At 59.0% G+C, this 25246-nt stretch overlaps 3 protein-coding genes across 6 annotated transcripts in view; 2 read left to right on the top strand and 1 right to left on the bottom strand.

Moving 5' to 3' along the window:
* Positions 1-3048, top strand: part of TBC1D14 (TBC1 domain family member 14) — a 104854-nt gene extending 101806 nt beyond the window's left edge. For all 4 annotated transcript variants that reach the window (XM_045881530.3, XM_064584238.1, XM_045881532.3 and 1 more), the window contains one exon: positions 634-3048. In XM_045881530.3, the coding sequence (XP_045737486.1) occupies positions 634-699 (66 nt within the window). In that variant the 3' untranslated portion in view covers positions 700-3048. The remainder of the gene's footprint in view (positions 1-633) is intronic.
* A 109-nt stretch (positions 3049-3157) lies between these two features.
* On the bottom strand, positions 3158-10542 carry CFAP184 (cilia and flagella associated protein 184). The gene has a single exon (XM_064584239.1). The coding sequence runs from the start codon at positions 10405-10407 to the stop codon at positions 8524-8526; it is 1884 nt and encodes a 627-aa protein (XP_064440309.1). The 5' UTR covers positions 10408-10542; the 3' UTR covers positions 3158-8523.
* Positions 10543-10758: 216 nt separating this feature from the next.
* TADA2B (transcriptional adaptor 2B) lies at positions 10759-24317 on the top strand. The gene is made up of 2 exons (XM_045881536.2): positions 10759-11089; positions 21802-24317. Exons 1-2 carry the CDS (start codon positions 10820-10822, stop codon positions 22792-22794), a joined length of 1263 nt encoding a protein of 420 aa, XP_045737492.1. The 5' UTR covers positions 10759-10819; the 3' UTR covers positions 22795-24317.
* Positions 24318-25246: the final 929 nt, after the last annotated feature.

The raw sequence follows: 25246 nt of genomic DNA, 5'->3' as shown, positions 1-25246 counted from the left end.
GCCGGTTGCTCGGGGGCCTCGCCGCGGGGGTTAGCCTCCCGGAGCCTGTTTGCACTTGCAGCCCGCGTGCGGGAGGCGCCGCACTTGGGCAGCCGGTCAGAGCGCACCACTGTTCCTAAGCAGGCAGAGTGTCTTTAAAAATGAAGGTGTGAACCAGGAGCTGGGCGAGCACAGAGTTGGGGGCTCGGTCCCTTTGGGAAAGCCCGGGCGGGCGTGAGAGCCCACGGCTTTGGCCTTCGGGGGACACCTGGTTTGCTGGTGCCGCGGACGGAGGGGCTGCGCGGAAAGGCCCAGGGGCGCTTGTTAGCGTCCGGGGAGCCGAGAGCCTGGCTTGGGGGGTGGCGAGCGCCGGGGCTGGAGCCAGACTGGAAGGAGAGCCCCATAGCCGGGTCCTGACGGTGGTCCTGTGGCCGGTAGGACGGGGCTGTAGGACGTTAGCCCAGAGATGGCGCGGTTGGGTTCCACGGTAGGAGGAGGGCTGTGGCCGCCGGTGTGGCGGGAGGAACGGGAGCAGCGGAAGTGGGGGGGCCAGAGACACGAGCCGGGAGGCTGCATGGCCTGCCGCCGCACCTGCAGGACCTGTGTCCAGTGTGTTTGCAGATCACCCACGGACGTCTCCCCTGTGATTCCCAGGTGCTGACGGCCTTGCAGAAGGACAGCCGGGACACGGAGAAAGGAAGCCCGTCTCTCAGACACTGAGCAGCCGGCGGACTCGCACTCGGCACCAGAGCGGATCTCCGGGGGGCACCGGCGTTGTTCCAGACGGACACACGGACAGCTGAGAACGGGCTCTTTCCATGTTTGAGCCTAATGCTGGAATTGGCCTTAAAACAACTTTTAAAGTTGACTCACCAAGGCTTAGCCTTAAGAAGCTCGGTGGGACGATGAGCTGGTGTGACCACGGCCAACGCTGTGTATTCTGCATGGTGTAAAAATAAGGCAGCGGCTACCCCCCCCCACCTTATTTCACAGAAGTTAATTAAATTGTCCTGCTTTTATGTCACCTGATGAAAGGTACATTACAGTCTTCCGTAGCCAAGGTGCGTGAGAAATGCTACTTAGGAGGTCTTGGAGGTGTCACTGGCTTGTTGACCTACTTGAGCGAGGAAGGAGTTGTTGGTTTAGTTGACCGGGAGAACCGTTCCGGGGCTGGAGGTCTTGTTTAAAGCCCACCTACCAAAGATAGCACGAAAGGAAAACAGGCTCTCACAGGGTGGTCACCCAGCATGCCCGTGGGCTCCCTGGGATCCGACCTGACCTTCAGGTTGGCCTTTCTCCATTGTCACCTTGACAGAATCCCAGCGTGAGGGCTGAAAGTGGCCACTTGGGTTCCGGGGGACCCCTGCTCTCCCCTGAGATTGTTCCCTCCGTCTCCTGAGCAGGAATTGCTGCTCACCCAGGAGGCCGGAGATGGGAGACAGGCTCCAGCCCCCACGCCTCCTGTGTGCGGAGGCCGGGGTGGCGGGGCAAGCCTGCGCCCTTTCTCTTCCAGAATGCCGCTCTTCCCTCTGTCACCCGAACAGCAGGATCAGCCCTGAGGACCAGCGGTTCCCTCCCCGCCTTTGGTTTAAAAGATAGACCGTTGTGCGGGCCGAGGAGTGGGCCGCATGCACGCAGTCCCGTCGGCCTCTCCCCGTTTTAGCTGGCTTTCCCCCAAGTTCATTTGCAACTTTCTTGTTCGAGCTTCTTCCTGACTAACTTTAAGAATTTTGTTAAAAGCGCTTTTGGTCATGCACATTCAAAGACGGGAACGGTTTTCACACCGAGGAGCCCAGAGGACAGGCAGATGTGTGGAGACCGGTCCCCACGCGCTGATTCGGCGCGTGCTGGGGTCTGCGAGTGCTCGGGAGACCGGGTCCCCTCAGCCACACTCTCTCCCTGCCCCGGGCGGGCGGTGCCCCCCGGCTGCTCTCGGTGCTGATATGGGGAGCGCCCCGGCTCCGAGAGCGGGCTGGCCACAGGCGGCACGGGATGGGGGCCTCCCTGCGGCCTGGCTCTCCGGGGCCTTCTGTCTGCCACGTTCACGGCTGGCACGGGCGGGGGCCGCGCCGTGGCCGTGGGTCCCGTTTCCTGGAGTTGCCTTTGTCCCCCGGTCTTCTTAACTGAATTCCCCTGGAAGGTTGCAGGGCATCTCGGACCCACTCTCTGCCTCAGCCTGGAAGTGCTGACCCGGCTGCCCTCTCGGAGGAGGCGTCCGCCCGCCCGCCACTGTGCTGCCGAATGTCACCCCGCCGGCCCCAGCCCTTCGCCCACACGGGCTGAGTGTCGTTCCCGGACGTGGGCTTTCTGTTCTGAAAGGTGTATATATTTTCTTACTGTACATACGGATGTTCCTCGGTCGGGACAGGAAGCGCCGCTGCTGCAGGATGCGTTCGCGGCTCGTCTGCGCGTCCAAACCCAGCCCTTAACACTTCCGTCGGACAGCCTGACATCCGTCTCTTGGGACTTGGGTCACCGCGTATGCATTACCTTTTTAGACGGGATTCCGTGCCGATCCGGAACACGCACCAAATCTCTAGCTCACAAGAGGTTTCCGTGGCCTATTTGGGGACCGCCCGGGGTCTTCCCGGTTGGCCATGTCCACCTGACGCCGGGAGCTCGGGCCGCATGACGCATGTGGCCCCTTTCCGCGGGGTCGGGCTGCTCTGTCGGATGCCATCGCTTAGGAAAACGGGGGAGCCCGACCGAAAGGCCGCGCCCCCTGCAAGTCTGCACTTTGCCGGCCTGGGCCGCTGGCTGTCTGGATCTAAGACTTGGGATTTGGGACCTTGTGCAACTGGCACTTTAGAGTCGAAAGCTGAGTCCCCACCAGTCCCCGCAAGCCCATCTAGAAACAATGTTCACTTTAAAAGGTACTTTTTAACCGCTCAGTTTTTGACTATTTTGAATAGTTTGCTGATAGAAACTTCCTGATGATACTTGCTACATACCATGTTTTAATTGCTTGTACAGTTAACCTTTAATTTTATTTAGTAAAGTCTATCAAATTAGGACTTTTTGAATTGTAAATATGTGGTTTTATTAAATAAAAGTCATGTAAAATTGTTACTTAACGTTCACTGTGGTTTGGTTTAAAATTGAAGTTCTCACCTTCAAGTATGGCAAAATTTGACTTAGAGCATCGCATTATTTTTTTTTAAAGATTTATTTGAGAGAGTGCGTGTGCGAGAGAGCCCAAAGCGAGAGGGAGAGGGAGAAGCAGGCTCCCCACCGAGCAGGGAGCCCGACGCGGGGCTCGATCCCAGGACCCTGGGATCATGACCTGAGCTGAAGGCAGACGCTTCACCGACTGAGCCCCCAGGCGCCCCGAGCATCACATTTTGAAACCCACTTGTTCTGCTCGTTAAATAAAAAAGGTGTGGTTATGTTAATTTGGTACCGGGATTTGGGAGTTCAGCGTGGCCCTTGCACGCCCAAGGGGAACCTCAGACTCGCTGACCCCATTCCTGTCCCCGATCGCAGCAGTGAGCCCGCGCTCACCCTGAGCCAGCTGCTGGGCTGCACACTCACCCGGGCACTTGCTCAGGGCCTGGTCGGCCAGGTGCTGCCCTGTAGGCCCCCCACCAGCCTGCGGGGGACCATGGGCACCTCCGTTGCCGGCTCCGGGGTGGAGGTCAGTCCAGCCACCCCGCCACGGTGACGGTGAGCAGGACGCAGCCCGAGAGGTCACTTGGCGCCGGTCAGAGCGGGTGCTCACGTGTGACGCCAGCCGTTCGGCCGAGGGCAGGCGGCCCAGCCAGAAGGTGGGGGGCTGTCAGGGCTGCCACCTCTCTTGTCCCTGGTCCCCCAGGAGAATCCCTTCTTGACCTGCAGGAACAAGACGGTGCTGGCCCTCCCGTGGCAGCGAGGCTGACGGCCTGCGCTGGGCCACCACCCTCCGCCCTGTGACTGCTCCCCCCGCTTCTCTCCCCCAGAGACGGCGCGGCTCTGGTCAGGGTGTTCGCTCCCGTGTCTTCGGCCCCCAGCACCAGGCTCCCATCTTCTCACCAGGGGATCCCATGGCTGCTCCGCTCCACTGTTACCTTTTCTCCACCTGGCCCAGGCCGGGGGGTGCTGTGGCCGACGAGGGTGGCCGTGCTGGACGGCCGTCGTGTCCCGGGGCTTGCTGCCCGCCGCACCCACGCCCGGCCCCAGGCCGCGTTCTGTGAATGGCCTCATTTCTCTCCGCAGCAGCTCTGTCACTGTCCCCATTCCAAAGGTGTGACGCAGAAAGCCGATCTGCTTGGGCTCCTGCGGCCAGTTAGCAGCGGGGCTGGGGTTCACACCCTTTCCCTGGGGCCCCTGAGCCCTTGCTGCCCGTCTCCCCAGGGAACAGATTTGCTCTGCGGCCTTTGGAAGCCTTGCTCCTCTCGCTCTGACCTCAACTCCCCAGTGCAGGGTTTGGGGCGAGGCCTGGATTCACTCACCCGAGGGCCTGTGTGCGAGGCACCGGCCCACGCCCGACGGCCGGCTCGGGCACGGCCTTGGGTTGCACCAGGCTTGCGGTGGAAGCTGTGGACCGTTTTCCCAAGAGAAGCCAGGGGGCTGACGGTTCAAAAACCACCACCCGGCATGTGGAGCCTGCCACCAAGGCCCAGAGACGGAACGAGATTCTGCCCCCGTACAGGGCAGGGACTGCGTGGGACCTGAGAGGAGCCCCTGGTCATCAGAGGAAGGGCGTGCGTGGCCAGCAGAGCCGCGGCAAGTCCTCAGTCGGGGCCCACGCAGGAGCTCGCCGTGCCCGGGTCCTCCCGAGAGGCCGGGAGCGCGGGGCTGGCTCAGGAGCCCGGGCTCCTCCATGAGCACCGCCTGCAGCCAGCCGGCTCTAGAAGGTTGCTGCTCCGCGGGGCCCGGCCGCACCAAGGCCCCTTCTCCCAGAATGCCTGAGCCTGTGGAGGGAGGGGCAGTAGTCTTGACCCCCGGACAGCACGAGTTACCGGCACCCCTGCCCGCGCCCCCCGCCCCGTCTCTCGGTGCCTAGACATCGTTCCTGCGGCTTCTCGACCCCGCTCCCGAGCTCCCGGGAGAAGCTGCTCCAGCCAAAAACAGCTCCTGTTTCAGGTGTCGTTTAGTTAGAGGTCAGGTCAGGAGTCTTTAAATGCTCTGAGCCTCATGTTTCTTTTCTGTAACCAGAGCTTAAAAAGGGCACCAGCATCTGTCCACTGGCTTGTGAGGATTAAAATAGGTTGCTGAATTAATTGTGTCATTAAAAGAAACCCATCAGCAGAGATAGAATCATGCTCTTGACACGTAAACTTTTAGTATCTGAACTCTTGGGGGGAATTTGGGGATTTTAAAAATCGGTATTTCCCCCGTTATTAAAATTGCATGTTCATTGTATACAATTTGGAAATACAAAAAATAAAAATCCTAATTTCACCACCTACGGAAGAGATACTTTTTTCGTATAATGACTTTTATAAATTTTTCCCCCATTTTATGGGGGAGCACATTGAGGTTTAGAGAGGTGGACTGTTGGCCCAGGTCACAAACAGAAGAGATATGGAATCCAGGTCAGCCTGATTCCAAAGCCCTTATTTGCAAGTGCGACGCTGTGTCTTCCTCCTAGGTGCACCTTTGTACTCAACCTTGGCATCCTTTGGGTGAAATATTAGAAGCCTGCCTCAGGTAAAAAGCTGGGGCAGGTGGAGGTGTATTCATTCAAACCCACGCCTGTGTAGACAGGGTTACGGTGGGCAAGCAGGAGGTGTGGACCAGGAGCGGTACCCAGCCTGCGGCCCCCACCAGCCGCTCAGCTCAGCCGCAGGGCCCCCCGGAGTCCTTCCCGATCATGCCCCTTGCATGACTCATCCTTCTCACATGAAGATGGTCTTCGAGTTTAAAACCCAAGTTGCAGATCGGGGCTCATTAACTCTGCTATGATTTTATCAGACAGGCATCCCCGACGATTGGCAAACATCTAAATTATGGCTTCAGACCCACTTAACAAAAAAAGAAAGCATGTTTCTCCACTTACGTCATTTAAAAATCTCAAATGCGGTAAGCCGCCAGAAATGACATCCAGCTACCAATGAAAAGTGTTCCCTTTTCGATGCCTTGGGCTCCACGCAGCTGGTGCCCGATTCCCTCCTGCCCGTGCTTCCCAGCCACACAAGCGCCTGTGACACGAAGGGGACACTTCCAACTCCGACCCACAAGAAGTCATGTCCTGTAACAGCTCAGGTTGCACTGTACCTGCGTTCTGCAGGCCCTCTCTTTTGACGAGACGTCAGAGGTCTCGAGTCGAGCCGCCGCCGCCCCTCTTTATCTTCTAGAGGCAGGCAGGCTCCCTGGAGGCGGTCTCTCTAGAATGGACCGTCATTTTCCTCATCGGTTCTAGTTCTGGAAACCTCTTTCTGCCTGTGGTTATTTCTCGAGTCTGATACAGGACTAGCAGCGTCTGCCTATTCTAGGCATTCGAGCAACACTTTTGCCAGAAAATGAGAATGCTATGATGTTGATGTGTTAATAATCCAACAGATTACAGAGCATCGATTATGGGCTAGGTAGGCATCGTGCGGGCTCCGAGGGAGGATGACTGTCCTCGCCTCCCAGACCTCTGTCTCCCCGGGGCCCAGAGGACTACGCACACAGTCACAGAGCAGTGGGTCAGAGGCTGCGATGGGGCCCGTCAGCAAGACTGGAGGGTCTATGGCCTTCTTCCTCAGAGGCGAGCTGAAGAAGCACTTCGTGAAGGGGTTGCTGTTTCATGATCAAGAGCTCTCCTGTAATTTAATTAGAAGGAACCTCGTTGTGAAGTCATCAACAGAAGATTATTTATCTTCTAATGAACTGTAACATCTCTAGCGTGGGAGAAGGTAATTTGGGAGAACACTGGTAACTTAACAGCTGAGAGCAATGCCAGCTTCGTCAGTCTCTGTATCTCGTGCCCTCGAGAGGCCGGTCTGCCCAGCTCCAGGCTGCCGAGGGAGGGCTTGGTGAGGCCTGCGTAACTGCCGGTGGGTCCGAGTCCGCTGAAAATACCTCCTCTCCCGCTAGTGAGCCCAAGGGACAGGCACTGTGGCCATGAAAACTGCTAGCTGCGGGGAGCCACCGAGCACGACGCCAGGTTCAGTCCGAAGCCTTCCCAACCGCCGGAGACCCCGGTGGGTCTGTGCCGCTCCTGCAGGAGGCACAAAGAACACGAAGGGCTGCTTGCTGGTGATTTGCTACGTCGCTTTGGCCTTGATGAACAGGGTAGAGGGAAGACAAGTGTAAAGGATGAGGAGGATGGAAGAGGAAGCAGGAAGTGAATGCTTTTTAAAAACTCCCCTCATTGTTACGTGTGTGCGGTGTGACAAGTATGATCCTATAAAAGAGTGTGTCCAAGCTGTAAAAGTTAGAAAAGGGATTTTAATCAGCCTTTATTGGCTTCAAAGGGCACACACCTTAGAAAACAATCGCACCCCCAAAAGCTAAAGTCATCGTGACCTTCTCACGACGAACTGCGTCATCGGCCCGGAGAGGGGTTTCTATCCTTCTTTACAGGTGTTCGGCACCCAAAACTAGCTCATCCTCCTTACGACCTACTTAAGCTTAGGGATGGGAGAATACTTCTAATCCCAAATCTGCCCAACTCAAAATTCCACTGAAAGCTAAAAAGAAATAAAGCCAAGCCCCTAGCTCCAAAAGCACCAAAGAAAACTGGAAATGGAATCACTGATTCTGGATGAAAGAGGTAGACCTATCAGGTGTTTCTCACATTAACACAAGGAGTAGTAGGCACTTTAATATTTGATACAGAGTAAAATCACATGCATAGTGAGGGTCCTCTTGCCAAGATCCAAAAATACCTTGCCAAGAACAAAAGACTTACGGACAACAAAGTTTCATGTTTACGTATAGATAATTGCGTTTCTTGAGAGGATCCCAGAAAACGTTTCATTAGAATTGCAGACTGTCATTGAGCCAGAAGCAAGCGCTAATGGTCAAGCAGACCGAGCCTCCTCTCGTGGAAAAAGGAAAGAGGACAGAAGAACCTCAGCTCCTTTTCCTATTTATCATTTCTCTCGTTTCCCTCATCTTGTTTATTACCCAGAAGCCAGTGCTACTTACAAACAAAACAAGTTTAGATTCATCGAAGGAAACTAGTGAGCTTTGAGTTGAGGATGTGACTTAGAACTACACAGTTTAATACATTCAAAGGAGACTTAATAATTAGCTTAATGCACAGGACATTTCTTGGTTCCGTGCCTGTTTGTTGAACCCTCTGATGTATGGACGAGGAACAGTTTTCCTCAGGATCAGATCATTGAAATGACGGAATTGCTCAGCTACACCAAGGCTTCTAGAAGTCAGGTACATTAAGTCATCACAGCTGTTTCTTTGGGCCTGTTTTACTTCACCCCGTGTAAAACTGACGGCTAGCCCAATTTTGCTCAGGACTAATTTAGGAGCTGAAAATGATGGGATCAATACAAAATACAGCATCATCCCCACACTGTAGGACTTTGAAAGAATGGCCGCAAGTGGAGAATAAAAGTTAACGAAGGATAAAAGTTGCTGAGATCAAAGACGTTCTGCTGACTCTTCCTATCGTGGGTGTTAAGGTGGGAGGAAGGCTTTGGCCTCCCTGATCTTCTGCTTCACACCTCTGCAGGACATAGTAAGCCCAGCATGATGGCGCTTCAGGTACTCTATGCGCTGGTTGAGCACTTCTGTCCTGTCTACCTTCTCTTCCATGTCCCGAAGGAGTAGCTCCTTGCCCAGAAGCCCGCACTTCTGATTCAGCTTGATGTTGTCAGCCCGCAGGCTGTCCCGGACCTGCTTCGTCCTGGTCAGGATGTCCCTCCTCAGGGCCACCTGAGCCTCAATTTCCAAAAGCTGTGTCTTTTTGCACACGTTTTCTATGTCCACGAAGTGTAACTTCTCTTTCACGTGGGTTATTATTTGCACGTTGTTGGTCACCTTGTTGTGCAGTTTTAAAAGTTCCTCGTTTCGCTCCTCCACTTTCTCATTGAAGGTCTGGTTCTCAATCTTCAGCTGTTCAAAATCGATGAGGAGCAGCCCCTCCGTCAGGTCCTCCTGGGCCCTCATCCGTGTTTCAAAATGCACCAAGCTCTGCTTTAGCTGCACGTTCTCAAGCCTCACGGCACTCATCTCCTTCTCCTTCTTGTCCTCCAGCGCCTGGATCTGCTCCACCTCTCGCAGTGCAGCCTGGCGACCGCCGCGCATCTGACAGCTGCCCATGGCCTGCATCACCACCTGCTTCTTGAGCGCCTGGAAGCTTGTCCATTCCTTCTCCACGCTGGAGAGCACCTCCTTGCACTGCTTCTTCAGCTGGTTCAGCTCCTGGTGATACCAGTCCAGGTCGTCTGCCTGTTGCTTCCTCAGCTCCTCCAGCAAGGCCAGATGGCGGAGGTATGCTTGCTCTTTCTCTGGGGCCTCGGGCTCCATGCCCTTGTCGGGCACCTCGGTGGCATCCAGGCCCTTCTTCTTGCGCAGCGCCTCGGAGATCTTGTGCTGCAGGTAGATGTTGTAACGCTGGTAGTTGCTGCGCTCCACCACCAGCGACTGGTACTGTTCCAGGAGCTCAGCGCGCAGCTGGTGCTCCTGCAGCTTCTTCATCTCCTCGGTCCATTCATCCTCCCCCTCGTCCAGTCTCTCACCTTCCTCCTTTTCCTTGCTTTTCACCGGGCTTCCTTGCACACCCCTCCCCTTGATTTCCTCGCTCTCCTCCTCCTTCTCCCCGTCCTCCTGCGCAGCCTCCCGGGTTGGCGCAGCTTTCTCCTGGCCGGTGGTGGACAGCGGCACAGAGACCGCCGAGGGGGCTTTCTTCCTCCTCGCCTTGCCCGCCGCTGCCGCGGCCTCCTCTCCCTCCTCCGACCCCTCCGACCCCTCCGCCTCCTCCCCCTCCTGCGCCTCCTCCCTCTCCTCCTCCGCCCTCTCCTCCGCTTCCGCGGACCCGCCTTCGGGCCCCGGCTGGGCTGTCTCCTCAGGCCCAGCGTCGGCCGGCTCCCCGGGTTCCGGCTCAGTCTCAGCCTCGGCCGGCGGCTCCGGCTCCCCGGGTGCCGCCTGGTCCACAGCCTCCGTGGCCGCCGGCCCTTCGCGGGGCTCGGCGGGCTCGTCCTCGGCGGCGCCTCCCTCCGGAGCCTCTACGGTCCCCGGCTCCGGCTCCGGCTCCGGCGGTTCGGCCGGGGAGTGGGGGCCAGAGGTGGCCTTGATCCCGGACAGCTTGGGGGACAGGTTAGCCACATCTCCGTCTTCCCCCCCGGGGCCCCCACGGTGCTCGGAGCTGCGGTCCATCTCCCTCCCGGTCGGCGGGAGCGGCGGATCCGAGACGCCGGCTGTTGGGTTTCCAGGGGCAACCAGGGGCGCGCGCGGTGGGCCCGGCGATTGGCCAAGAGGCAGGCAGACGCCCGGCCCCCTTCTCCCCGCCTCCGGCGAGAGCTGGCCAATGGGAAGCTGCGGGCGGGCGACGAGCGGCATTGATTGGAAGGGGGCGCGGGCTCGCGCCGCGCGGCCTTGCCGCCCATTTCCCGGCTCCCGGCCTGGGGCGGGGTGGCTGGGAGGCGCTAGGAGGGGCGGGCGGCCGGCGCGAGGCGCGCGCAGGCGCAGCGCGGCGGGCCGGGTCCCCGCGAGGTGGCGCGCGCGGAGCGCCTGCGCGGTGCGGCCGGCGGCGGCGGCGGCGGCGGCGGCGGCGGCGGCGGCGGCCGGGCCGGGCCCGAGGGCGCCTGCGTGCTGAGGCGGGACGCGGCCCGGCTGGCCGGCTCCGGCGGCGCCTGGGCGGCGCGGCGCGGTGGCGGCGGGCGCGGGCGGCGGTTGCTCGAGCGCGGCGGCCGGCGCGGGCGGCGGCGCGCTGACGGCGGCGGGCGCGGGCGCGGGCGGCGGGCGGGGGAAGATGGCGGAGCTCGGTAAGAAGTACTGCGTGTACTGCCTGGCCGAGGTGAGCCCGCTGCGCTTCCGCTGCACCGAGTGCCAGGACATCGAGCTGTGCCCCGAGTGCTTCTCGGCCGGCGCCGAGATCGGCCACCACCGCCGCTACCACGGCTACCAGCTGGTGGACGGCGGGCGCTTCACGCTGTGGGGGCCCGAGGCGGAGGGCGGCTGGACCAGCCGCGAGGAGCAGCTGCTGCTGGATGCCATCGAGCAGTTCGGCTTCGGAAACTGGGTGAGCGGCCGGCACGACGCGCACCTGCTCGTTCCGTGCCCGCGCCGGCTGGGAGGCGGGCGCGGCCGGCGCGCCGGTCAGGCTCAGAGAGGTGGAGCGACATGCCCAAGGGCACACAGCCAGGAAGTAGCGAGGTGGGGGTTTGGGCTATGGCTTGGCGACCACAGGGCCCTGTTCCCGACCTCAGGAGCCGTTGCCCGGGTGCTTGCCGAGTGCAGGCGCTTTGGGCAAGACCGCGCCGGACCCGAGTCGCGGTGCTGGACGGAGACAGGTCCGCAGACTTGGCCGAGCATAGGCGCCCTGAGGAAGGACTTGGTTCTGCCAGGAGCGCAGTGGGGTGAAGGCCAGGCAGCCTTCACACGCGCCCTGCGGCTGCTCTCCTTTCTCCGTGCGCTTGCTTTGTACGCGGCCGGTTGGCCCTGCGCCGTTGTCGGGGCGTGTGCCCTGGGTCCCCTGGCAGGGACTTGTTTATCCGGGGTCCCCGCAAGGCCCAGGACGTCGTGTGAGGAGTGCTCGGTAAGTACTGAACAAAGGAGCACAGACCCGGAGGCGTTTGTCCTGGGCTTTTGCTCTCATCAGAAGGGTTGTGTGGAGACTGAGCTGAGTGGAGAAGGTGAGAGCGGGCTCCCTTAGGTTAGCGGGATGGTGTGCTGGGCCGCTCGGGGGGAGTGGGTGCTCTTCTCTGGACAGTCTCTGGGGAGCTCTCTTTCCGCTCGGGAACAGGAAGCTTTCATCCGTGTTAGAAAGGCAGGATCTCTGGCTGGATTCTGGGCCATCTCTGCCAAGAGCTTGTGTCCACCTGCAGGCATCATGAGAAGCAGGGAGGAGTGGGCATGACCCCAGCTCCCTCATCCCTCCAGACCCTTCTACATGAGGTCCTCCTACTTCCCTGAGCCAGTATTTCATCTTGCTGTCATTTCTCCAGCAGTGCACCCCTCCTCCTGGGCTTCTCCCCTTATTCCCAAACCTGGCCTGCTTTCCTTTCCATAAAGTGAGCCAGCCTTCAGGGACTAACACCCATGCTGCATCCCGGGGAATCCTTACTCCTTAGAGACACACTGCTGCACAGATTCTCATCTAAGCGCCAACGTGGTGATCACCATCCTCTGAAAACCTCATTTTGTCTTGAAGTGCATCGATGTGCGTCGAGCCTCTGCGCTGTGCACGTTGTACAACGCTGAAGGACTCTGCAGGGGAGAAAGGCCTCGTCTCTGTCTTCAGGGGCTTAAAGTGTTGTAACCGTTTGAGTCTGAGCCAGGACCTCTTCCCTAAGTTCCAGCCTTCGGTGAGCTGCTGGCGGACCTCCTCGCTGCTTATCTCACAGACATCTTGACTCTCCGTGACCCAGCTCTCCTACCACTTCACTCGGTGACTCGGACTGCACTCAGAGGCATCCATCCTCAGGTCCTTCTTGCAGGCCCAGTCCAGCAGCAGCTCCATCTCCAGCATATTTTCAGAATCTAACCACTGGTCACACCCTTAGTCCAGGCTGGTGTTTATCTCTTGCCTTGACCACCTCTGGGGCCTCCCAGCTGCTCTTTCTGCTTCATTCTTGTGCCCTCCAGCCCATTCCGTGCACCATAATCAGAGTGATCTTTGAAGACATGCCGCATCCCATCAGCCTTCAGTGGCTTCCAGGCCTACTTAGATTAAATTTCATGGCCCACAGGGATCTCAGCTGCTACCCCCCCTGATCATTTTTTATTTCTACTGCTTGGAGCGCTTTTCCTCCAGATCATGGCTCGTGACTGGTCTTTCGGCTTCCATATCAGCGCCTCCAAGAGACTCCCGCCCCCCGCCCCCTGTTCTCAGAGCGCTTATCTCCACAGCCATTGCTAAAAATAGCTGAGGTGGACCCAGAGCTTTGCCGAGTGCCAGGCACTGTGCTGGGCAGTTTGTTTCCTGGGACCTCTTCCCAGCCGCCCTGTGCAGTCGGCTTTGAACTGAGTAGTTTGACGTCAGAGCCTGCTCCCAGCTGCACTCCTCACTGGTCTCCACTCTGCAGCACTGTGGGGGACACCCGAGGACTCGGCCACTTAGAGTGTGTCGGAGGAAGCATGGGGCAGGAAGGGGGGTGCCCTGACCCAAAGCAGTGCTTTTGGAACTGGAGTGTGCCTAGGAATCACCTGGGGAGCTTGTTAACATGCAGATTCCTCTCCAAGCAGACAGCAATCTTAGCTGTTAGAGGAGACAAAGCCAGAGGAGGAGGGGCTTGGGCCTGGGTGCTGAGGGTCCTCTTCCTGCTGAACCTGTGGGGGGTCCTGGGAGGAGGCAGAGATTCTGCATGCTAACCACACCTGGAGTGCTGCCAGGCTGCGGGCGCTGGTATCTCTTTAGCTGTGCGCTCTTGGGCCACCTGCTCTGCCCACCAGACTTCACCGTGCTTTCCCCGAGGCTCTCTGCAGCTCCGAGACGTGCGGTTCCCTTCTGAGCAGATGCCCAGCTGCGTGCACGGAAGCGACCTGCCCCACGCATGCCCCGTGCAGCCTGTTCCAGTTCTGAGCGGGGCTCCTTCATGCACACCTCGTCTCGTGCCCTTCACCACAGCTCTGGGGCTGGCTTTGTAGTTTACAGCTGCAGAACAGCGCCTCGGAGAATTTAAGATGCTTGTCCGGGATGCCTTGGCTTTTCTCATGGTAAAGCCAGGGCTCAGGTGCGGGCCCTTCTGATTCCAAAGTCTGGGCCTTAAGCTCTGGGTGTAAGAGCATTAAGTACTGCGGGTCAGAGGCTGGGAGCTTACTGCTGCGGCCAAAGGTGTGGCTGGCCTGGTAGGGCTTTTCAGGGGGACGTCGGTCTGTGCCTGGGACAGGAAGTGGGGAGATGACCAGGGGAGGGCGGGAGCTAGGTTTCGCCGGCTGGGGTGCGGTGTGGAGAGAGGCAGCACACGAATCAGTGGCAGCTGTGTAGACGAAGGTGAGCCCGGTCGCCCTCATTTTTCAGATGGCACGTGTGATCTGTCACCTCTGGGTGGCACTGCTTTGTGTGGGATTCATGGGGGTGGGGCGATTTCAGCAGATCCTGGGGGAGAGGCCGCTGCTGAAGTCTGGCGCCATTGCTCCCTTTCGTCCTGGGGCTGAGGCACTGGGACCCACGGGGCCGGGCGTGGCTGAGGGATGCTCGCTGTGAGGCCGGGAGGGTTTGGGGGCGAGCTGTGTATCTAGGCACTGACACCGGGCCCCTGCCTTTGAGGCTGGGTGGGGAGATGCCTGGGAATGCGACAGTGGGGAAGGGTGGGCAGGTGGTCAGTGACCTGGAGTTACGTCACCAGGGGTATCCAGAGCCTCGAAGCAGCCGGTTTTGTGGTGGGTGCTACCTGTGTTCAGAGTTAGAAGATACAGATCGTGCTGGAAGCCGCTGGGGTGGGTGAAGGAATGTGGCAGAGCCGGAAGTTGACCTGGGTCCTCTGACTCCATGCCCAGAACCTCGCTGAGTGCGGGCAGAATCCTGGATTCTGTGGAGTCCCGGAATCCCGGGGGCTACCCAGATCTCCTGAACTGGCATCTGTATGGGTGAGGTCTGGAAATAGGTATTGGTAGAGTTCTGGTGTGGCCCACGGTGCCATGTTGGGGAACCATGGGAACATTCACTTCTCCTGGAAGGGTGTTGGTGGGAACGGGTAAGCCCATCCCTTGAGCATCCTGACAATGGGTTCTTAATTGCCAATAAGGATGGGGAGGGGGAGGGAGGAGCCTGGGTGGAGAAAGGAGCTAGAGGTGATAGGGTTCTGCAGGGCAGTGGTTTCAGAACACCCTGGAAGGCTTGTTAAAACACAGATCGTGCCCAGTCCCCCCCTCCTGGCTCGGCATCAGTAGATCTGGTCTGGGATCCACATGAGAATTTGCATTTCTTTCTTTCTTTTTTTTTTTTTTTTTTATTTGCGAGAGAGAATGAGAGAGAGCACGAGAGGGAGGAGGGCCAGAGGGAGAAGGAGACTCCCCGCAGAGCAGGGAGCCCAATGTGGGACTCGATCCCGGGACTCCAGGATCATGACCTGAGCCGGAGGCAGTCGCTTAACCAACTGAGCCACCCAGGCGCCCGAGAATTTGCGTTTCTAACAACTTCTCGAGTGTTGCTGGTGAGGCTGGTCCAGGGACCCTACTTTCAGACCATCGATGTAGAGTAAGGCATGCCACTTTTTATTGTAGTAAAATATACATAACATTTATCATTTTAACCATTTTTTAAAGTGAGCTGTATGCCCACGGTGGGGCTGTATTCATGACGCCGAGATCAAGAGTCACATGCTCTGCCGACTGAGCTAGCCAGGCGCCCCCAGTTTTAGCCGTTTTAAAGTGTCCAGTTCAGTGACATTAAGTATGTTCACACTGTTGGGCCGCATCACCACCGTCCATCTCCAGAACTTTCTCATCATCACAGACAGAAACTGGGCCTGTTACACAACATCTCCCCGCTTACCCCCGTCCCCAGCCCTGGGCACCCACCATCCTGCTTTCCGTCTCTGTGAATTTGACTATTCTTGGGACCTCATATACAGAAATGCTACACTGTTTGTCCTGTTGTGACTAGTTCATTTCACTCAGCTTAATGTTAGCTCTCGAGGTTCATTCACGTCTCGTGTGTCACATGTCCTGCTAGTTTAAGGCTGAACACCATCCGGGCGTTTGTCCATCCGGCTGGCTGCCAGGGGCGCTTGGGCCGCTCCCAGTTTTGGCTGTTGGGAGCCCACCGCAGTGAACATAGGTGTGCAAACATCTGAGTCCGCGCTTGTCATCATTTTAGATCAATACCTAGAGGTGGCGGGCCAGGGTCACCTGGTTACTGTTTTGAGGTGCGTTCTTCTGCCCCGCACTTGGTGAAGTGCGCTCTCAGGCTTATCTGACCCGAAAGGCTCCGTCCCCTTGAGGGCCAGTCACAGCCCTGTGAGCTGGTGAGTTCTCTTGAGCTGAGGGAGGAGGACAGGGAACCTGGAACTGAGGCTTGCAGAACTTTGTGTGTGAACAAATCCAACGAACAGGAGCAGTGGCCAAGGAAAATAGGGTCCCTAAATGGCTGGTGACCTGTAAGGACGATGACAAGCCACTGTTGGTCCTCGGCCTCTGATGTGGGAGGGGGCACCGCCCACCACTGTGTTTGTGGCAGAGGCTCAAGCCGTGGGCTGGGGGCCACATGGGGGGGGCAGGGTTTGCCCCAGAGCAGCGGGTGCCCAGTCCTTCCAGCCCCCGCGAGGCAGGCGGCTCTTCTGTCCCCTCTGAGGATGACTGAACGAGGCTGGAGTGGGCGGGCCCGAACCACATCCGAAGCCGCGTGGGGTCAGCTGGGAGAGGAGGCCCAGGTGGCCGGGCCGGCGACTGGTCAGGCGACACTGGGCCCTGTGGGTGCATGTCCCCAGCTCAGGAGGGACAGGTGGGCATCCCGCCGCACAGGCTCATCCCTCCTCTTTCCTCTGGGCCTGAGCGGTCCCTTCTTGTCCTTTGGTCAAAGCCCATCGCTCAGCTCTTCATTCTTCCCTGGCCCCGTATAGGCCTTTGCTCCCTCCTGCTGGCTTGGGGCTGGGGCTGCCCCCTTGTCCCCAGCTGCTCCTGGGGTCTCTGCTCCCAGGGTGGCTCTGCCTGCAGAACCTGCTCCCCCGGGGCGCCGCCACAGGTTTGCATGCTGGGCCTTCTGGCTGCTTCTGTCCCTTTGAAGCTTCTTGCCTTGAAGAAGGAAGCCCCACCTCTGAGTTTGGCTCCCAAGCTCTGGGGAGAAGAGGGTGCTGCTGGTGGGGGAGGGGCCGAGGTGGCACTCAGTGCTCTCTGGGAAGCTCTGGGGAGGAGCTGGTTTGTACACGAAGACTGTCACTCTGCTCGGGAGGAGAGGGGAGGAGACGGCCAGCACAGTGCCCCAGCCACGTGCCCCAGAGGTTAGAGGTGGAGTGGCCGAGCCACAGGCGTGGTGGTTCTAGGAGCGTGCAGGCGGTGGTCTGGCCTTGCTCTGCCTTTCCAAAGGACCAGGAAGCGTTTGATTGCAGAGGTCTCCCTGCGGTGTGCACTGTGTCACCGCCCCACGAGAGGCCCCCTGGTGACAGGGCGAGTGCTCCAGAGCGAGACCGTCTGCTACAGAAGCCCTGGGGGGAGCGTCACCTGAGGTTCCAGATGCTACATGCAGAAGCACATACCTGTCACTGGGATGAGTTTTATTTCCTCCCGACGAAGCCCTGGAAGGGGAGGGATTACAGGCCCAGAAGCAGAAGGTGAGAGGATAAGAACCCAGGCCACGGGTGGTTGAGCCAGAACCTGCACCCTGCCCAGGGTGGGGGGGTTACCACAGGCCTCCAGAGGGGATGACCTGGGTGTGGGGGGCCTGCACCCAGCCCGGGGGGGGCTACCACAGGCTCCAGAGGGGATGGAGGGGCGGCTGCGGGTGCGCGCAGGCCATGGCACCAAGGGGGGAGCCGGCCGACACATTGCCGGTGATTTCTCTGCACTGCCCTCCCCTTCCCGTCCTTGCTCAGGTGCTGGAGGCCGCTCCAGTGAGCCATGGAAAGGCCGGAAGGAGACCAGACCAGCCAGAAAGGGCTGTGGAGTCCTGACTCACTGGGATGCTCACTTCCTGTCCCGGAGAGCCAGCGTCCTGGTGGGAGTCTGGTGACCTTGGACAGTAGACTTGACAGCCCGTTCAGTGTCCTAGAGGCGTGTTTTCCTTCATTTCTCTGAGGACTCTAAGGAAGCAGCATACCTATCCTTATCTTTTTCCAGGGGCGGGAGGCTAAAGGACCAGAGCCTGGAATTCTGTCTCTTCAGACTGGGCTACTCACCCGAGTGCCGCTGTGTGTCGGGGAAAACCAGCTGCAGGATACAGTTGTGGTCCTTGCGTAGCTGTAGTTGCCCCTGAGTTGTCCTTGTCTCTCCACATCTGTCCCCCCAAACCCACTTTTGTTGCTTCTGCCTGCCCACCCTTCTGTTTGCCCATCCATGCGTGTGTCTGTCCGTCCGTCCATCCATCATCTAGATTAAGCAGAAACTTTGACCTTGAGCACGTGCTCTGCTGCTGTCATATGTGACTCGGGGGCTGTGACAAGACACTTGGGCCCCTTGCGGGAGGCAGGCAGGTCTCGCGTGACTGCTGACACGTGCAGATGGGAGAAGACAGGGTGTGCGGGCAGGATGCGGGCATGTGGTGGGGTTCTGCGGCTCTTGCTATTTTTAATCATCTTTTAAGGTATGTTCCTCCCTGTCATTCTTCTGTGGATTCTTGTTAGAACCAGAGCTGTGTCGTCGCTCTTGTTCAGACCGTTCCATCGTGATCTTCCTCTCTTCCCGAGTCTTTGAGAAATTAGGGTTTTGGTGTTTTCCTGGGCCTTTCTCAACGGTCCTGAGATGAACACAGTGGCCTGGGGGCGATTCTCCTTCAGCGGCAGCTGCTGGCCGGTGTCTGTCCTGGCCGTGGCCTTGCAGCTGTCTTCGGGCAGTGGGTAAGGTGGATTGATGACAGAGACTCCTGGGCTCCTGGTGACGAGGCGCTGGCCACTCTGATTTGATTCATGGCTTCATAAATACTCATAACCTGGGTCCATGCGAGAGCCAGAGTCCGCCTCTTTATGTGAAGCGGGTCTGGGCAACCAAAGTGCCAGCGCACGGCTGGCCAGCCTGCACCCGTGTGGCCCTGCAGGGGTGGATGTTTGTGGAGCAGGACATTGCCCTTGTCACCTGCCTGTGACCATGGAGCCACGCCGCACCCGCCACGGCCAGGGAGCTTGTCCATGGGACAGAAGAGTCCTCTTCTGAGTACTCTGTTTTCTTTTCTGATATTTGGATGTCGATCTTAGACCTCTAAATAGAGAATTATGAGGCAGAATTTAACGTTACTTTTTAAGGGCACCTGGCTGGGCTCAGTCCATGAAGTGTCCAGCTCTTGATTTCGGCTCAGGTTGTCATGGTCTCCGGGTTGTGAGATCGAGCCCCATGTCGGGCTCTACGCTCAGCGTGGAGTTGGCTTGAGATTCTCTCTCTCTCTCTCCCTCCCTCTGCCCCTCCCCCACCGCACTCTCCCTCTCTCTCTAAAAAAAAAGAATTTATTTTTTAAAAATAACTTTTATTTTCAATTTACCCAAAAAAGTGAAAAAACAGTATGCAGAGTTCCCGTATATGTTCATCCCATAAGCCTCCTGAAGTGTTAGCGTCTTGCAGAGGTACGACGTGGTTCCAGAAAGCAGGATGCTGACGTGGATTCAGAGCCCTTCCCTCGTACACAGACCGGCCCGGGGTCCCAGCCAGGAAACCCCAGTGATGTCGCTGACACGTCTCTTCCAGTCACAGTCCTCTGTCTCGTGACTGACACGCTGGAGGGCTGCTGGCTGCTGCTTTGTGGAACGTTGCCATGCTCTGGTGCCGGGCCTGCCGCTGTGAGCAGCGTGGGACGGGGTCGCTCTTCTGACACTTCCTCCCGTTGGGGGGTGTCTCCTTATGACTTAGAACTGGACGCAGTATTCTTGAGGATGAGGACAGGCCGTAAGCGGGTGTCCAGTGCAGTGGCCCCTTCCGCCCAGCGCGGCCGCCCTGGCTGGCCCCCGGGGTCCTGATGGAGCCCAGCCGACAGCGCCCGTCTTCCAGCCCTTTGCACGACGGCAGCAGCGTGTACTCGCGCTTCTGGGCCGAGCTGCTCGCTGCCTGGCCCGTGAGCGGGAACCCTTGCTGGGGGCGGGCGGGCCCAGGCGTCCCTGCTCCGGCCCACGGCGCTGAGGCCCCCGGCGGTTTCCGTCGCCTGCGCTCGCTCCCACACTGTCCAAGTTGATGGCGAGAACCTCCAACCGATAACACGCCTTGGTCTGGCCAGATACCGACTTGACTTCACTTCTCAGAATCCTTCTGTTTTTCAGGATTTCAGTTTTCTCCGAAATGTGGTGCTCGGAGCATCCAGTCATTTTTGAAAGGCAGGTTGCTGAGGTTCAGGGTCAGTGGACTTGTGTTGGGGGGGCACCTGGTGCTTCTGCCCACTCGCTGGGCAGCCCGCTCTGCAGGTTTTCTCGCGGGGCCCGGGTGGGGGGGCCAGGCCTGGGGCCCGGCTTCCTAACCAGGCAAGCCTGGATGTGCAGCCCAGCCCCGCCGAGCCTCTGGTGAAGGGGCACCTCAGGTCCCTCACACGGGAGGCTCCCTGGACACTTGACTCTGAACTTTGTATGGCTGCAGGCTGTGGTGAGGGGTGGAGAAGCCCCTGGGCCGGGCTTGGCCATCTGACCGCGTGGCCGGGCCCTGGAAGCTCAGACCGGGCGCATGTGGGCATTTCCGCTCTCTGGACACCCTCATGAGGATGTCCTTTCCTCCTGAACGGGCAGGTGTCAGGGATGGTGTTCCAGTGTAGCTCATCAGGGTGGAAGAATGCCCACCGGCCTGCTCGCCCCTCTGAGCGGGACCTGAGCTGGGCCCCTCGTGTACACGAAGCCTCTGCGCATTCTCTGTCCATAGTTCGCAGCAAGTGTGGGGTGCGTGGTAGGGCTGTCTCCTTACTCCTGTCTCCCTACTGGTAAGAACCCGAGGCCCAGAGATGGGAAATGACCAGCTTGGGTCACACAGTGGCCGTAGATGCTGGGGATGGTTGTAACGCGGTGTGTTTTTGGGGTTTCTTTTTGGGTAGGAGGGGGCAGATGCTCCCTGGGAAAATATAATGAACAGATTTGATGCAAGTAGTAATGGTTTAAAGAAGTTAATCATGTACGCAGTTCTTCCCCGTAAGACCAGAATCTGGTGTTTGCTCTCATCTTCTGGTTCTCAGAAGCGGTCCTCCCCTCGTTAGGCCCCAGCATTGCCCTGTCCCCCGCCTCGGAGCCCCGCCCTCAGCGCTCAGTGCCCTGGGGAGGAGTGCCTGAGGCCAGGCCGCAGGAGCGCTTCCCTCCCTTGGTGCCCTGTGTGTCCTCAGTCCGCAGCCCCAGTGGACTGGCTGGTTTTCTGGAATCCAGTTTGACCTTTGGGGGTGCAGAGACCAAGCTGATCTTGCGGGGGTGAGTGGGCGAGGGCGCAGAGTGGCTGGCGTGGCGCCCCAGCGGCCAGCAGAACCAAGTGCGGGGGGAGTGGGGGCTGGAGGCAGGGGGCTGAGCGGCTGCCGGTGAATGAGTGCGCATTTTGGGCAGCTACTCTGTGGAGTGGCTTTAGCGGTTGACTGAGGAAGAGGCCTCTTGGCAGAAGGAAAAGATTGGGGGAGTTGTATAATTTCCTCTCGTTAATAATCCTTGTGTTCATGGGTCACCTTCTGTAGGAGCGCGCGCTTGCAGCCCGCGGCAGACGTTAGCTGCCTACCCGTGGAGGCTGTCATCGGTGACGGCCCCCGCCGCTTTAAAAGGCACTCATGGTCCTCTGTCCCATCACCTGGGAAGGGGACAGGCTGCCGCCCCCCTACGCCCCCAGGGGCTGTGTCCCTTTCGGTTCCTGGAGGCAGGCAGCGTGGTCCAACAGGGTCCCTCCTGTGTCGGGAGCCGAGGGTGGGAGCCCTGGTGGCCCTGGGAAGAGGCGGGGCAGCGGGGGTGGTCCGTGCCCCCCACCCCCCGCCCGAGTGCAGGCTTTGCGGTGGGGCAGGCGGCACCTCCCCGGATCATCCCCGCCGGTCCCGTCTAGTGTCCGCAACCACCGGCTGAGCCCGGCTCCGAAGAACGCGCCGTCCGGTGCCCTTTGGGAGAGGGGATGCCGTGGACTGGAAGCGGTCCAGGCCGACCTTGGCGAGCGGCGCGCGCCCCCGAGCGTGAGGCCGACTTTCGGAGTAACCTGTGACCCCTGTCGTTGTAGGAAGACATGGCCGCTCACGTCGGAGCTTCCCGCACGCCGCAGGAGGTGATGGAGCATTACGTAAGCATGTACATCCACGGAAACCTGGGGAGAGCCTGCATCCCCGACACCATCCCCAACCGGGTGACCGACCACACGTGCCCCGGCGGAGGGCCCCTGTCCCCCAGCCTCACCACCCCCTTGCCTCCCCTAGACATCTCGGTGGCCGAGCAGCAGCAGCTGGGCTACATGCCGCTGCGTGACGACTATGAGATCGAGTACGACCAGGACGCCGAGACGCTCATCAGCGGGCTCTCGGTCAACTACGACGACGAGGACGTGGAGATCGAGCTGAAGCGCGCGCACGTGGACATGTACGTCCGCAAGCTCAGGGAGAGGCAGCGGCGCAAGAACATCGCGCGCGACTACAACCTGGTGCCCGCCTTCCTGGGCAAGGACAAGAAGGACAAGGAGCGGCCGGCCAAGCGCAAGGTCACCAAGGAGGAGAAGGAGCTGCGGCTGAAGCTGCGGCCGCTCTACCAGTTCATGTCGTGCAAGGAGTTCGACGACCTGTTCGAGGGCATGCACAAGGAGAAGATGCTGCGGGCCAAGATCCGCGAGCTGCAGCGCTACCGGCGCAACGGCATCACCAAGCTCGAGGAGTCGGCCGAGTACGAGGCGGCGCGGCACAAGCGCGAGAAGAGGAAGGAGAACAAGAGCGCGGCCGGCGCCAAGAGGGGCAAGGAGGACGGCAAGGACGGCGAGTTCGCGGCCATCGAGCACCTGCCGGGCTTCGAGCTGCTGTCGGACCGCGAGAAGGTGCTCTGCAGCTCCTTGAACCTGAGCCCCGCGCGCTACGTGACCGTGAAGACCATCATCATCAAGGACCACCTGCAGAAGCGGCAGGGGATCCCCTCCAAGAGCCGCCTTCCTAGTTACTTGGACAAAGTCCTCAAGAAAAGGATTTTAAATTTCCTCACGGAGAGCGGGTGGATATCCAGGGATGCGTCCTGAAAGCGCGCGGCTTTGCGGGCGGGCGCCGGGCTCGGGGCGCTGGCCGGCGAGCCCCGAGGACTTGGGGTGAGGGAGCGGCAGGAGATGCTTCCCCCCCCCCCCGCCCCCGCCGCCCCGTTGTTGCTCTTTTTTAAACAAATTGAGTTCCTTTCTTTTAGGCTATCAATTCTTTTCATGGTCCTCTGAAAAAGCAGCAATAGTAACGATTTTATGTCGGATCGTGGGGGAAGCCGATATATGTATATTTTAACTTAGTCCTGAAGTCATACCTTAAGATGACGATTTGCCTTTACATGTTCAGTTTGGGGAATATTATGAGATTGGGCCATTTCCTTTTGTGTCTTCCCTTTGGTACGCGACTCTCTTGGGCTGTGGGTAAGAGGAGCAGCTTTCTGCTGGGCCCGCCAGCCACCAGCTTGACCCTGTGACGGGACCCCTGGCTGGCCGCCGGGGACGCCCTCAGGGGGCCCACTGCCACCCCCACGGACACCCCAGCACAGCCCCAGCACGCGGCACTTTAGGTGGGGGCCGGGGCGGGGCAGGTGGGCAGCGAGGCTGGAGAACCGCGGGATGTTTCCCGGGAGCCTCAGAGGAAGGGTCGGGTGGAACACAGTGTCCGAGCGAGCTTCCCCTTGACTCCTGGCAGCGGGCAGTCGGAGCCTGCCGATGCCGAGCCCGGAAACCACCCCTTGCCTCACTTACCGGGGGCGGAGCCTGCGGGCTCACGCGGGCAGGCTCCCTGGTGTGTGGAGGGGGGCTCCGGGGCGCTGGCAGGACTGGCATGGGCGCCAGGACTCAGAGCCAGTCTTCCAGGGGGCTGCTGCTTGCCACCCTTAGGACTTGCAGTACCGAGCACCCCATTTGACTGGGAAGAACTCGTTTTAGAAATTGGAGGAGGGCTCTGAGTTCTGGAGTCCACGTCCTCCAGGATTTCATGGCGGTTGCAATGACCTTTTCCACTGCAACCCTGACCTTGACCGTGCTGGCCTGGCTAAGCGTCTTCCGGTGGTGCCCAGCGCTCTGCGGACCAGAGCTGGACTGGGCTGCTCGCGCAGCAGGCTCTGGCAGCGCAGGAGGGGGCCTCCGGGGCGAGGCTTCTCTGGGTCCCCGTCTTGGGCCGCTCAGCTTGTGCCCAGCCCTGCTGTGTGCAGGTGCCCCGCTCCCGTGGGTGGACGCGGTACCTTCCTCCTGGAACTTGAGTCAGTCATTTGGCTTCCTGCTGCTCAGGGTTGGTTCTCCTGTCTAAGGCCCTGCTTTAGAGTTGGGGTGACTGCAGAGCCCAGCCCTCCATTCTTCTGGAGCCCATCCTGCCTCTCCTGCCCCCCCATAGCTACCAAGAGACTGTTTACCTCCCAGAATGCTGGGGCTTGAAGTTACATTAAAGTGAAGCTATTTGAAAGACGAAAGAAAAAAAGACCCTCATCATTTCCAAGGACTTAATTACGGTGCCTTTTCCTTTCTTTTTACATTCTTCTGTCCCCCAGGGTAAATTTTTCAGCATTAAATAAAACCTTTCAAATATATCGTACGTGGCTTTAATTGTGAAGTACGTCGCGTGCTGGCAGGTAGTGCTCCCTGTGGGCCCCGCCCGGGACTCCTAGGCCCTGGGAAGACGCAGCGAGCAGGGGTGGTGCTCCCTGGAGGCTCACTGCGGTGACTGAGCCGTGATGGGGATGGCGCCTCTCCCCTGCGCTTCCTGGACCAGCGGCTTCTCTGCCCTGGGAACCGACTAGAACTGCAGACCCTCGGGCCCTGCCCCGCCCTGGATGCTCCCTGGACGCCCGGAAACCGTGTCACCATCCGGGCCTCCCGAGTGCAGGCTACAGCTCCTCCCGCCTTTGGCCTTCACTCATTCCGTGTGTCAGGTTCCTGGTTTGGTGAGGTTCTCAATTTGGTATTTTTGTATGAAATGGCTGCCAGACTTAAGCTGGAGAAGCAAAAGATCCCGGTCAGCGTGTGGCCCAGGCCAGCCGAGGGCCATCCAGTGAACAGTGTGCTTAAGCAGGTTTTCAGTATGTGGATCTTCTTTAGTGGTGCGAACAATCCATTTAGGCTTGGCTGTTTTAGAGCCGTGAACGTGTTAACTGATGTTAAAAGCACTGACAGGTTGTCCCGAGGAAGAGGTACCTTCATCACTGGTCGCCTCTTACCCCGTCCCCGCCGGCTGTGCGGCCCGTCGGCCCTTACGTGGCCGCCAGCTCAGGGCCCTTAAGCTTCTGTATGTAAAATTCGTTCCCCTCATCCCCTGAAGTCAGGGTTGTACCAAATTTAAACTGACTTTGAGTCCAAAAAGTTAGTTAATTCAGCCATTCCAAATAATGCTCTCTGGATGGCCCGAAACTCTACAATTTTTATTTTTTTTACACATTCAGCAAGTGGGGAGCAAAGCGGTGTCACTGCTGCGTGGGCACGCCCGGTCGGGGACAGCGTGCGCGAGACCCGTCTGAGCTCG

The sequence above is a fragment of the Mirounga angustirostris genome, unplaced genomic scaffold (assembly GCF_029215605.1).
Source record: "Mirounga angustirostris isolate CCGP_5_RB_7025 unplaced genomic scaffold, mMirAng1.0.hap1 SCAF_2, whole genome shotgun sequence".
Lineage (NCBI taxonomy): Eukaryota > Metazoa > Chordata > Mammalia > Carnivora > Phocidae > Mirounga > Mirounga angustirostris.
The sequence above is the reverse complement of the archived record's forward strand: the minus strand, read 5'-3'. Positions and strand labels throughout refer to the sequence as shown.